The 13138-nt window shown below is 55.0% G+C and overlaps 1 protein-coding gene across 1 annotated transcript; it reads left to right on the top strand.

The window, feature by feature from the left end:
• The first annotated feature begins 10860 nt into the window (after window positions 1-10860).
• Window positions 10861-12799, top strand: LOC103114674 (eukaryotic translation initiation factor 4E type 1B-like). The gene is made up of 5 exons (XM_007524378.2): window positions 10861-11155; window positions 11696-11759; window positions 12160-12273; window positions 12386-12525; window positions 12685-12799. Exons 1-5 carry the CDS (start codon window positions 10992-10994, stop codon window positions 12797-12799), a joined length of 597 nt encoding a protein of 198 aa, XP_007524440.2. The 5' UTR covers window positions 10861-10991.
• The last annotated feature ends 339 nt before the right edge of the window (window positions 12800-13138 follow it).

The raw sequence follows: 13138 nt of genomic DNA, 5'->3' as shown, positions 1-13138 counted from the left end.
GCTGCTGCTTATGCCTGGGGTACTTCCTGTTTGCAAACTGCCTCTTCTGAGAAGCCTTCCAAAACCTCATCCCAAGTGAGTACATCCACCAGCCCCTCCCATCACAGGAGCCTGTTGTTTCTTCTCTCCTGACTCTCATCTCCTATCACTGTGATGACTACGTGGCCCATGAATGTTTGTTGACTGACTGTATGATGGAGTCCTGGTTTCTGGCAGGCCCCACTCAGGGTAGTGTCCTCTGTGTGCCCCTGTAGTCTGGCCCGGCTGTTCTTGTCCTCATGGGCACATCGCCAGCTCCTCCAGGCCCATGAGGGGCTCCCTGCACCCGCCTGCCCATCCATCCCCATTAGCCGCTGTCCACACCAGGCAGGCGTGAGATCCATTACGGGCACTGACCACTGAACCGTGCTAATGAGGATGTACTCTCAGCGGGCGGCAGGACAGGGGGGCCACCTCACGGAAATCTGAAGTGGGGGGACGGATGCAATCCCTGCTGGGAACTCTGGGGCCATCCCACCCCTGCATGGGGACCCCCTCAGTCAAACTTTAGCTCAAGCTGGGTGGAGGACACATGGATGGGGGTAGGGACTGACGGGACAAGAGAGTGTGCCCTTGCCTGCCCCCCCCCCCATTCTGCCAGTATGTCTGCCATCCTGGTCTATATAAAGCCCCTCTCCACCTCAGCCACCCCCATCACAGTGCTGTGTCATTCAAAGTGGGGGGCAGGGTGCTGGCCTGTGCCTAAACACCCTGGCCTCTCCCTCCTGAGCAGCACAAGGCAAAGTCCCCCGGGGTGGCACTCACTGCTGTCACCTTGGTCCAGGTGGGGACAGGCAGCTCTGATTACAGCAGGGGAGAACAGGTGACACTTGGAGACACCTGCTTCTGAGCCCACAGTCCATCCTGGGAGGGTTTGGAGGAGGTCCCATATCTCCCTGCACCCCAGATGCCAGCCAACCAGCCTACAGTGGGCTTCCTGTCTGTGTGCCCTCCCCCCATGGCAGGACCTGGGCTGGGGGATGGGCAGACAGGGTCTTTCTCCTGGAGATGCTGCCCAGCACCAAGCTGCTGCTCAGGCCACAGCACAACCCCTGTGTGCGCAGGTCTCACACGACCTATCTCTGGGCTCAGCTGCTCTGGGAACAGACAGGTGTCCCGGAAGCTGTCTAGCCTCTGATGGGCTGAGCTGTGGTGCCCAGACCTGCCACAGTGCCCCCCCCATAATCGCTGTATTTTGGAGCAGAAATAAGGCCCCGGGACCTGTGAAGGTCCCTGTCGTACAAGGGGTCCCCTCCCTGGTCCCTCCTCCTGCACAGAGAAGCAGAGGCTAGAAACCCAGGGACAGCGCTTGGTCTCAAGCTGAAATGATTCCTTAAGTAGCGACTGTTCCAGGGGTACGGGGAGAGGGGTAAAAGGTGGGGCACCCTTGCAGGGAAGCGCCCCCACACTTTGAAGCAAAGCAGGTTCCTGGGCCAGAAGAGTGAGCTTTTCTGAGCTGGGACAGAAAGTCTCCAAAACTCTCCCGTGATGCTGAGTGGGAACTCCCCCCCACACCCCAGGGGCAGGAGGGGCTGGGCCAGAAGCTGGCATTTCACCCATCTCTGCCCTCAGTCTCTGTTTGGAGGTCAGTTTGTGTTTATATGGCCAGGGGATCAAAGCCAGGGCTTCACACCTGCACGCTGAGCCGCCTCCCCACCCCTTTGTTTTCTTTGTTAGGAGAGAGAGAAGAAAGCACTGATCCCCTCCCCCACCCAGCCACTCGCTGTCCCTAGTGCTCTGCTGTGGTCCTGGGTTTGAGACTGTGAGGAGAGAGCTTGTCACTGAGCACCCTCCCTCACAGACTGGGCTTCTGCCTCTTCTGTGTCATCAGAATCATTGAAAACTTGACTAAGAAGGGGCTGGGGGTGCTCACCCGGGAGAGCGCACACTCGACCCTGCACAAGGACCCGGGTCCACACCCCACCCTGGAGCTCCACACAGGCCACCAGGGGAGGCTTCCCGAAAGGCAGAGTGGTTCTGCCTCTAACTGAAACTGAAGCTGGAGGTGGGGTGTGGTGGGGGAGCGGGGGTCTGCCAGGAGCAGCGGCACCAAGCCAGCACGAGGCCCCGCTGTAAATAAACCAGCAGATAGACAAGGGTCAGGAGACAGCTGGCCCACTAGAGCTCAGACTCTACTCCTGTGTGAAGCCCAGCACCTCAGGGGAGCACCATGAACACCTCCAGGGATGCCAGAGGGGCCCTGTGCTGTCTCTCCCACCCCCCCCACCTCCCCTGAAGACAGACTAGAGGGCCGGCAGCTGGGCAGGTGGGAGGCCCTGGTTCATGCTCCAGCCACCATTGAGAAATAGACTCAAAACCTGTTCAGGTCTCTGTTGCACCTGGCTCTCTCTACACAGGCGCCCCGGCCAGGTGGGTACAGGGGCTCCCCCAGCACCGGGCTGGATCCTGCTCTTCTGCTGCTTAGTGGTTGAAATCAAGAGGGGCCACCTGTGTGCGGTGTGTCGCTGGAAGGCCTTCAACCCTCAACCCCTGTCCCAGGCCCCCCCCCCAACACACAGAAACACAGCAAGCGCTCAGTGAGCCTGGCTGAATGAGCGATGGGGGTGTAAGTGCAGTGGGTCCCCTCTGCCTGCCTGTGAGCGAGTGAGGGGACAGAGGCAGAGGCGGCAGGCAGGGACAATGCTGGAGCCGGCAGGCCCTGCTCCTAGTCCTGGACGAGGAGAGTGGAGGGTGGCAGGTCAAGCCTGGGTCTGACACCCCCAAGTGTACTCCAAAGTCTCTGCAGCCCCCACCCCCACTCCCACCCAATCCCCGCTCCCCCCCCCCCCACTCGCCTTGAGCCCAACGATCTGGTGGTATTGGCTGTACTTTGGCGCCCTCTGGTGGCCACTATGGGTAGCTCCCTCCAGCACCTGCGCCTCCTTAGTTTCCCAGCCCTGCAGTGAGGTGTTCCACCCCGGTTCCATGGCTGCCAGTTCTTAGCAACATCGCCCCGCCAGATATTCATCGGGATGCGGCATCATCTAAGCTCATTTCCCACGTCTACACTCGACCGGACCTGCCAATATACGCGGATATCTTCGCCCACCCTGTCCAACGCTTGATGTCTCGTCACCCAATCTGGTCCCCTACGCCTACACTGAACTTCTCTGTTCCAGACTCTTGGAAACAGAGTTGGCAGTCAGCTGAGAGGTAAAGAACAAACAGCTCATCACAGACCCCTGCAAGCGTCAACCCGGCTTTGACCTAGCACGTTATGATCGGGCCCTCCTCAATCGCTATCGAACAGGCCATGGCCGGTGCGATGTTCCATCGCTGGGGAGCCAGAGACGACCCGAACTGCCCCTGCGGCTCCAGACAGACTATGACCCACATAGTCAACGACTGCCACCTCTCCAGATTCAAAGGAGGTCTCGAAACTTTACATCAGGCTCAACCTGACGCTGTTGACTGGCTACGGAAGAAGGGCAAACGCTAGAAGAAGAAGAAGTGAGGCGGAGCCAGGCTAGGCACCCCCAACACGCAGGACCGGCTCCCAGAGATCGGGGCTCACCAGCCTGGGCTTTCTAGGTCCCTTCCTGCTCCCCCGTGGTCCCTGTCTGGGTAGTCTCATGTCACAGGATGTCCCTGTCATCCTGAGGAGGAGTTGCAGAGAGCAACCTCAGAGTTTCTGGGGGCAAGAGGGTGGGGGCTCCTGTGGGTAGGGAGGGGCCTCCCGGACCACCAGCCATGCCCAGGCACCAGCACAGTGTGCACCCTCCCTGATAGAGCATGGGCAGGTGGCTGAGGGCAGAGGGTGAGCAGGAGCACAGCAGAGGGGCGGGCAGGGGTCTCATAAGCTGCCTTACTTTCTGCACATCTGCATAGAAACTACCGCTGCCAAAGGGGAAAAGCTACACGACAGTGAAGCAGGGCTGCAGGGGTCTCTCTGTCTCTCTCCCTCTCTCTCTCCCCCACCACTCTCAATTTCTCTCCATCTCTATCCAATAATAAAGAAATAACGTTTTAAAAAGAAGACAAGAACTACCTCGGGAGTCAGGCGGTAGCGCAGTGGATTAAGTGCGGGTGGCACAAAGCACAAGGACCCTCTTAAGAATCCCTGTTCGAGTCCTCCGATCCCCACCCGCAGGGGGAGTCGCTTCACAGGCGATGAAGCAGGTCTGCAGGTGTCTTTCTCTCCCCCTGTTTTCCCCTCCTCTCTCCATTTCTCTCTGTCCTATCCAACAACATCAATAACAACAATAACTACAACAATAAAACAAGGGCAATAAAAGGGAATAAATAAATATTAAAAAACTACTTCCGGGACTCCAGACTGTTCATCCTGCGTCTTCATATTCCCGCAACCCCAAAGCACTAGAAAGCTGGTGTGCAAGCAGAGCTGGGGGGAGGAGAGCAACCCCAGCAAAGCAACCAGCTCCAGGAGGCAGTGCTGGGGCGCCCTCTGGTGCCCACAAGGCAGCTCTGCAGCCCCCAGAAGACTAAATTCGATCTCCTGATGCCCCAGTCCAGTACCGGCCCCTGGCCCCCCAGGCCCCACCCTGGATTTGCAGCTCCTTCCCTCCCTAGAACTTGATGGCCTGCATTCCACCCCCCAGCACCCTCCGTGCCCCCCTGGGACCCTGCCGGGCTGTGGTCCCTTCAATCTCCTCATCACGGGGGCCACGGTGGACACAAAAAGCAGCCCCACAGAGGATGGGGGGGCATATCTTCCAGCCCGCAGGGACAGATAGGGCACTTGGGTGAGTGGGGTGGCCCAAGGGTGGGAAGCATGTGTCCTGGGAAACTTGGTGGCCAGACTGTCACTATGGATGAGAAGCCGGGGGTCTGAATGTCTTTGGGTCAGGCCAGGCTTGTGGGTTGGGTCCAGTGCCCCCACCTGGACCACACAGCAGCAGGTGGGTGCTCTGCACAGGCCCCGCAGAAGCGGTGCCCAGCGAGCCCAAAGATGGGGAGAGGTGGGGAGGTTAGAACTGTGAGCAGCCCCAGGAGCTGGGGAGACAGCATTCATTCTAAGGGGAGATACAGAGAGGCAGGGACTGGGCAATGGCGTAGCCGACTGAGCACACACATTATCACATGCGGGAACTTGGGTTTGAGGCCCTGGTCCCTACTTGTACCAGGGAAGCTTCACAAATAGTGAAGCACCTTTCTCTCCCCCTCTCTGTCTTCCCCTCCTCTCTCCATTTCTCTCTGTCCTATCCAACAACAATGACATCAATAACAACAATAACTACAACCATAAAACAACAAGGGCAACAAAAGGGAAGAAATAAATATAAAAAAGGTTATAAAAAAGATTTTTAAAAAGTCAAGATTCAATGACGATATCAATAACAACAATAGTAACTACAACAGCAATAAATAAAAAATAAGAAAAGAAAGAAGGAAGGAAAGATAGAAGGAAAAAGAATAAGAGGGCCGGGGAGACAGCATAATGGATCTGCAAAAAGACTTCCAGGGAGTTGGGTGGTAGCGCAGCAGGTTAAGCGCACGCACGCAAAGCGCAAGGACTGTGTCAGGATGCCAGTTCAAGCCCCCGGCTCCCCACCTGCAGGGGAGTCGCTTCACAAGCAATGATCTGCAATTGTCTCTCTTTCTCTCCCCCTCTCTGTCTTCTCCTCCTCTCTCCATTTCTCTCTGTCCTATGTAACAACGATGACATCAATAACAACAACAATAACTAAAACAATAAAAAAGGCAACAAAAGGGAATAAATAAATATTTTAAAAAAGACTTCCATGCCTGAGGCCCCCAGATCCCAGGTCCAATCCCCAGCACCACCATCAGCAAGAGCTGAACAGTGCTCTGATCTCTGTATCTTTCCCTCTGTATCTCTCTCATTAAAAAAAATAATAAAGGGAGTCGGGCTGTAGCACAGCAGGTTAAGCGCATGTGGCACAAAACGCAAGGACTGGCGTAAGGATCCCAGTTGGAGCCCTGGCTCCCCACCTGCAGGGGAGTCGCTTCACAAGCAGTGAAGCAGGTCTACAGGTGTCTATCTTTCTCTCCCCCTCTGTGTCTTCCCCTCCTCTCTCCATTTCTCTCTGTCCTATCCAACAACGACGACAACAATAATAACTACAATAAAACAACAAGGGCCACAAAAGGGAATAAATAAGTAAATATTTAAAATAATAATAAAATAAAATAAAGTAAATAGGGGCCAGGTGGTGGCGCACCTGGTTTAGTGCACATGTTACAGTGCTCAAGGACCCAGTTTGAGCCTTCTGTCCCTACCTGCAGGAGGAAAGCTTTGTGAGTGGTGAAGCAATGTTGCAGGTCTCTGTATCTCTACCTCTCTATCACCCCCTTCCCTCTCCATTTCTGGTTGTCTTTATCAAATAAATAAATTAAAAATTTTAATTGTATAAAATAGTTTTAGTTCTCAAGATGAAAGTTACTTTTTTATTTATCTTCACCACTCCCATCAGCAAAGGTCTGTGTCCCCATCCCCACCCCCACAGAATGCCACTACGTTTCTTCCACAGTCTTGGAAATAGGTTGACTTCCCCCCCCCCATTTGTATGCTCAATTCTCTACATCTGCATCTGAGTGAAACCATTCTGTAGTGTCCTTCACCTCCTTACTGGCTTCACTGAGCATCCTCTTACTCAGTTCCATCTACTTTATCTCAAAGGACACAATATCACCTTTTATTATTATTATTATTATTATTATTATTATTATTATTATTACTGAATAATAGTCCATTGAGTATATGTCCCACTCCTTTCTTTTTTTTCTATTTTTCAATCTTTTTTAAAGATTTTAAAAAAATATTTATTTATGGGAGTCGGGCAGTAGTGCAGCGGGTTAAGCGCACGTGGCACAAAGGCAAGGACCAGTTAGGATTCTGGTTCAAGCCCCTGATTCCCCACCTTCACAGTCGCTTCACAAGCGGTGAAGTAGGTCTGCAGGTCTCTCTGTCTCTCTTCCTCTCTATTTCCCTCTTCTCTCTCAATTTCTCTCTGTCTCTATCCAATAACAAATAAATAAATAAATAAAAATTTAAAAATATTTATTACCTTTTGTTGCCCTTGTTTTATTGTTGTAGTTATTATTGCTGTTGCTGGATAGGACAGAGAGAAATGGAGAGAGGAGGGGAAGACAGAGGGGGGGAGAGAAAGATAGACACCTGCAGACTTACTTCAACGCCTGTGAAGCGACTCCCTGTAGGTGGGGAGCCGGGGGCTCGAACCAGGATCCTTACATCCATCCTTGCACTTTGCGCCACGTGCACTTAACCTGCTGCGCTACTGCCCGACTCCCCCCCCCCCTTCTAATTCAATCATCTGTTGAATGACATTTTGGTTGTTTCCAGGTTTTTGCTATTGTGAATAAAGCTGCTGTGAACATGGGGGTGCACACATCCCTTCGAATCAGTGTTGTTATCTTTAGGGTAAATGCCTAGCCGTGCAGCTGCTGGGTCCTGTGGCATTTCCGTCTGTGTTTGTGTAAGGATTCTCCACACTGTTCTCCAGAGTGGCTGCACCAGTCCACACTCCCAGCAGCAGTGCAGTAGAGCTCCTCTCTCTCCACGTCCTCTCCAGCACTGACCTTCTCTTGTCTAGTGATGGAGCCCATTCTCACAGGTGTGAGGTGGAACCTCAGTGTGGTTTCAATTTGCATTTCTCTGGTGCTGAGTGAATGGAAGCATGCCCAAATATGTCTGTGGGCCATGTGTCTCTTCTTTAGAGAACCATCTATTTATATCTTCTGCCCACTAAGTAAAATATTTTTGAAAAGACAAAATGGGTGCCAATGGTGGTGGATTCCTCTTGCAGAAAGTGAGCCCAGCGATAACCCTGGTGGCAAGAAAGACAGGAAGAAAGAAAGAAAGGAGGAAAGAAAGGGGGCCAGGTGGTGGCGCACCTGGTTAAGTGCTCACATTACAGTACATGAGGATCTAGGTTCAAACCCCTCATCCCCACCTGCAGGGGAAAGTTTCACAAGTGGTGGAGCAAAGCTGCAAGTGTCTCTCTGTCTCTAACCCTCTCTTTCTCCCCATTCCCTCTTAACTTCTCTCTGTATCTACTCAATAATAATTAAATTAAAATATTTAAAAGAAGAAGAGGGGGGTCAGGCAGTAGCACAGTGGGTTAAGCACACATGGCACAAAGCTCAAGGCACAGCGTAAAGATCCCAGTTCAAGCCCCAACTCCCCACCTGCAGGGGGTCACTTCACAAGCAGTGAAGCAGATCTGCAGGTGTCTTTCTCTGCCTTACCCTCCTCTCTCCATTTCTCTCTGTCCTATCCAACTACAACGACATCAATAACAACAACAACAATAATAATAACCACAACAACGATAAAAACAACGGCCAACAAAAGGGGACAAAATAGCTTCTGGGGGCCGGGTGGTGGTGCTCCTGGTTGAGCGCACATGTTACAGTGCGAAAGGACCCAGTTTCAAGCCCCCAACCCCACCTGCAGGGGGAAAGCTTCACAAGTGGTGAAGTAGGGCTGTAGCTGTCTCTCTGTCTCTCCTACTTACTCACCCCTCCTCTCAATTTCTGACGGTCTCTATCCAATAAATAAATAAATATAATAAAGAAACTTCTCATTAAAGAAAAAAATAGCCTCCAAGAGCAGTGGATTCGTGGTGCAGGCACCGAGCCCCAGAAATAACCCTGGAGGCAAAATAAATAAATCAATAGTAAATAATAAAAAGAAGAAAGAAGGAGGAGGAGAAAGAAAAAGATAGCTTTGGTGCTGTGAACACTTTCACTCTCTGTCTCTGTCTAAAATGATGATGATGATGATGATGATGATGAGGAGGAGGAGGAGGAGGAGGAGGAGGAGGTGGAGGAGGAGGAGGAGGAGGAGGAGAAGGTCCCCTTAGCTGACTAGGGAAATAACTTAGCTAGAAGAGTATCAGGCTTGCTTGTCTGAGATTCAAGGTTCGAGCCCCAGTGCTGCAGTATCAGAGTGGCACTCTGGCCGCTCTCTCTTTTACTGTCTACTTCTGTTTTATGTAAAGCCCCTTGCTTTTTCATAATGAATAAATTTACCTTACGGGAGTCGGGCGGTAGCCCAGCGGCTTAAGCGCACGTGGCGCAAAGCGCAGGGACCAGCGTAAAGATCCCGGTTTGAGCCTCCGGCTCCCCACCTGCAGGGGAGTCGCTTCACAGGCGGTGAAGCAGGTCTGCAGGTGTCTATCTTTCTCTCCCTCTCTCTGTCTTCCCCTCCTCTCTCCATTTCTCTCTGTCCTATCCAACGACGACGACATCAATAACAACAACAATAAGAAGAAAAAAAAAAAAAAAACTTGAGGAGCCTCTGCAGGGAAAGGGGACTGTAGGAAGGCAGCATGGGGGGGAGAATTTCTGGACTGGAGACAGTCATCACTGCCACAGCGCCTGACTTGACATGCACGTGGCCCTGATTCAAGCCCAGGCACCATATGGGAGGTGTAATAGCACCAGAGGAAGTTCCAGGACTGTGGTGTCTCTAAAATGTGCATGGCAGGGGGCAGGTGCAGAAAGAGAGAAAGGAAGAAAGCCAGAAAGCAAAGCTTCTCCACTCTGCAGCGAGGCTGCCCTCAGCTGACTTCCATCACTTCTGAGCCAGGTCCTGTGCTGTGGGAACCATGTGCTCTTTATCACCACAGAGTGCCTGAGCTGTGGCCTGCTAACTTCCCCATTTTACAGAAGGGGAAACTGAGGTTCAGTTGCCTGACTGAAGCCCAGCAGGGAGGACATGCATCCTGACCATCAATGGCCAGGTGGGAACACTTGATCTGACCAGGAGTCTGGAGGTGGGAGTGTGGAAGTAGATCCTGTGGGACTCTGGCCACAGCACTGCCTGGGCCTGCCAGGTGGGGGCGCTCAGACTGTCCACAAGACTTTTTTTTTTTTTTTACCAGAGCACTGCTCAACTCTGGCTTATGGTGGTGTGGGGGATTGAACCTGGAACTTCAGAGCCTCAGACATGAGAGTCCCTTTGCATAACCATTATGTTATCTATCCCCACTCCTGTCCCCAAGTCTTAAGAGAAATGGAAAATGGGGATTTGGGGCCAGGGAGTCTACAAACAACATTGCAACATATTCTCAAGCCAGAGGCCCCAGAAGCCTCAGGTTCAATCCCCAGGATCACCAATACCCAGTGCTGTGGTCAAAGCAAATGAGACCTCAGAAGCTTCCAGAGCAAGGATGCCTGAGAGGGACACGGGGCTCCTGACAGGGCAGCAGCCAGCAAGTACAGGGTGCTGCTGTGGGAAGGAGAGCTGGTGCTGCCCCAGGGCCTGGCTGTATCTCTGGGACCATCAGAGGGGTGAGCCAGAGGCGGGGGGAGGGGGGCAGAGGTCCTCCCTGGACAGAGCCCTGCAGCCAAACAGGGAAGGTTGGACACCGATCTCCCAGGCCCAAACTGGACACAGCTGGTGCCCACTAACTGCTGATGGAGGGAATGTGTGAGCCTGTGCCCCGCCCACCCTTGCTGGCTCCTGGTTAAAAACCCCCAGCTGGAGTTCCCGGAGCTGGCAGCATGGCCACCGACAACCCTGTGAGTCCTCCTTAGTGTCTCTCCTGCAGGGAAGGCTTGGCAGGGACAGCCAGGCCAGGCCTCAGGCTCACCTGATGCTTTCTTTGCTCAGGCCAGAGAGAGTAGACTGCCGGCCTGGGGGGAGGAGGAGGAGGCCAGAGCAGAGGCATCCATGGGAGAGGGACCCGAGACCCCCAACTCTGACACCCAGGCCTGGGGGAAGAAGGCTGAGAGTGGGGGTGCTGCAGGTGTCACGCTGGAGCTGAACCCTCTGATGACCAGGTGGGCAGGGCCCTGCCCATGGCCTCAAGAGACCCCTTCCCTCTCTCCCCTGCCCCAAGGCTCCTCCCCAGACTCAGGCCCACGCTTCCTGTGGGCCTCACACACCCCCAAGATTCTGTGGTGAAGGCCACCAGCCTCCCAGAAAGAACAGTGGGTCCCAGTGACCATGGGGAGGGGCCGTGTCCCCTGCCACCTCCCAGCTTCTGTCCTTGAAAGGGAGGATGCCCTGCCTGCCCGAGGGTACTGGGGGGCTCTCTGCTTTCTGCTGGTCACACACCCTCCCCAACAGCTGGGCTCTGTGGTTCTTCAAGAATGAGCGCAGCCGGGCCTGGAGGGAGAACCTGCAGATGGTCACCAGGTTTGACACGGTGGAGGACTTCTGGGCGTGAGTGTCTGCCCTGTGGAGGCTGGGTCCAGGAGCCTCCCCCCACTGCTGCACCCCAGAGAGTACACCCCAAGGCAGGAGGAGAGAGCCTTTTGTGTTTTCTGGGGGTGGGGCTTGTGTGTTGGGGGGTCTTATTGAGGATAAAGAGGCTCTTGGGGGCTGTGCTCAGGCCCCGCGGAAGGCTCTGTGGGCTGAGGGGACCAGGAGAAGCGAGGCCCTGAACTGGGCTCTGCCAGGAGCAGCTGTGAGGCTGGTGGGTGCCTCACCCTCTGAGCTTGTCTGGGCCACAGAGCAAAGGCCAGGCTGTCTCAGCGTGTCCCCTGGTCCCCACAGGAGGGGACCTGAGAAGGTCCCTGTGAACCTCGCCCCGGGCTCAGGCAGCAGGGCCTTAGAGGTGGGTGGGCTCCGAGGGGGTGGATGTCAGGGTTGGAGGAGACAGCAGGGAGAGAATCCCGGAGGAGGGGCCCAGAGGCAGTGGGCCTGGGAGGTAACGGGGTGAGGCTACTGACAGCAGAGCCTGAAGGCAGGCCCTCTGTCCAGGTTGTACAACAACATCAAGCTGCCCAGCAAGCTCTCCCCGGGTTGCGACTATGCCCTGTTCCGGGTGAGTTCTGCTTCCCCAGGCCCAGGACACAGGGCCTGCTGCAGCCCTCCTGTCAAGGGGTCTGTGGTTGGGGAGCCGGTGGGGGACTCCTCCCCCAGCCCAGGAACTGTCTGCCTGGGCTGGCTCCGACCCCGCCCACACCTCCAACTCCTCCCACCCAACCCGATCACGCCCACAAGATGGCCCCGCCCACATAACTGGCCCCTCCCATCCCTGCAGTCCAGGCAATCCAGGCTTCCTTAGGGACCCCAGTTAAGCTCTGGGCTCTGGGCTCTGGGCTCAGTGTAGGGAGCCAGCTTGGAGGAGCAAGTACAAACAGGGAGGGATGGGCACCCACTGAGGGTTGGGAGCAGGGCCATGGAGGGTGTCTGGGCTCCACTTCCCTGCATCCTGCCCCCAGGATGGCATCGAACCCATGTGGGAAGACAGCAGCAATAAGCGGGGTGGCCGCTGGCTGGTGAGCCTGGCCAAGCAGCTGCGCCACTTGGATCTGGACCGCCTGTGGTTGGACACGGTGAGGGGGAGCAGGGCAGGGCTGCGGGGCGTCCCCTGGGCTCAAGGCTGGTGGGGGCAGCCCTGGTGGCCCTGAGGTAGGCCTCCCCCTCACCTCCGCCCTGGGCCCCCAGATGCTGTGTCTGATCGGGGAGGGCTTTGGGGACTATGGCCCAGACGTATGCGGGGCTGTTGTCAACATCCGCACCAAGGGAGACAAGATCGCGTTGTGGACGCGGGAGGCCGACAGCCAGGCCAGCGTGATGCACATCGGGTGAGGGCCACTGCCCCTTCCTGCTCCGGAGGGGGTGAGCGAGGGCCGCTGTCTGCAGGACAGACTCCTCACATCTTTTGGCAAAGGAGCTGGGGTCCCTGGTCATCTCCCCACCACCCCTGCTAATTGTCTCTCACCCTGCCTGCTCCCCAACTCCAGGCGAGTCTACAAAGAACGCCTGGGTCTCTCCATGAAGGCTACCATTGGGTACCAGGCCCACGCAGACACGGCCACCAAGAGCAACTCACTGGCTAGGAACAAGTTTGTGGTCTAACAGGCCTGGAGCTGTGTGTGTGTGTGTGTGTGTGTGTGTGTGTGTGTGTGTGTGTGTGTGTCCGTGTGTGTCTGTGTGTGTAATAGGGGTCTGGGGTTCACCCCCCCCCCATCCTTCCTAGTAGGACGTTCGGGCCAGCAGGTAGCCTGGTTCTTGCTTGTCCTGGAATGAATAAAAGCCGTCTCCTGTGAGTTGGGGTCCAGCTCTTGGGTACAGTGGGGGCAGCCTGAGGACTCAGCAGAGAGCAGGAGGAGGCCTCTGGGTTTCTCCTGTATCCAGTTTAGTGTTGTTCCAGACATTTCTGGGACAAGGAAGGTTAAAATGAAAGAGGACAAGAAG

The sequence above is a fragment of the Erinaceus europaeus genome, chromosome 9 (assembly GCF_950295315.1).
Source record: "Erinaceus europaeus chromosome 9, mEriEur2.1, whole genome shotgun sequence".
Lineage (NCBI taxonomy): Eukaryota > Metazoa > Chordata > Mammalia > Eulipotyphla > Erinaceidae > Erinaceus > Erinaceus europaeus.
This window is presented reverse-complemented; position numbering and strand designations above follow the sequence as displayed.

Coding starts and splice junctions, on each gene's coding strand:
- LOC103114674 (XM_007524378.2), top strand. CDS start 10,992: ATGCCCTGCCTGCCCGAGGGTACTGGGGGGCTCTCTGCTTTCTGCTGG. Junction 11,156..11,695: donor ACGGTGGAGGACTTCTGGGC/GTGAGTGTCTGC, acceptor CCCTCTGTCCAG/GTTGTACAACAACATCAAGC. Junction 12,274..12,385: donor ACCGCCTGTGGTTGGACACG/GTGAGGGGGAGC, acceptor CTGGGCCCCCAG/ATGCTGTGTCTGATCGGGGA.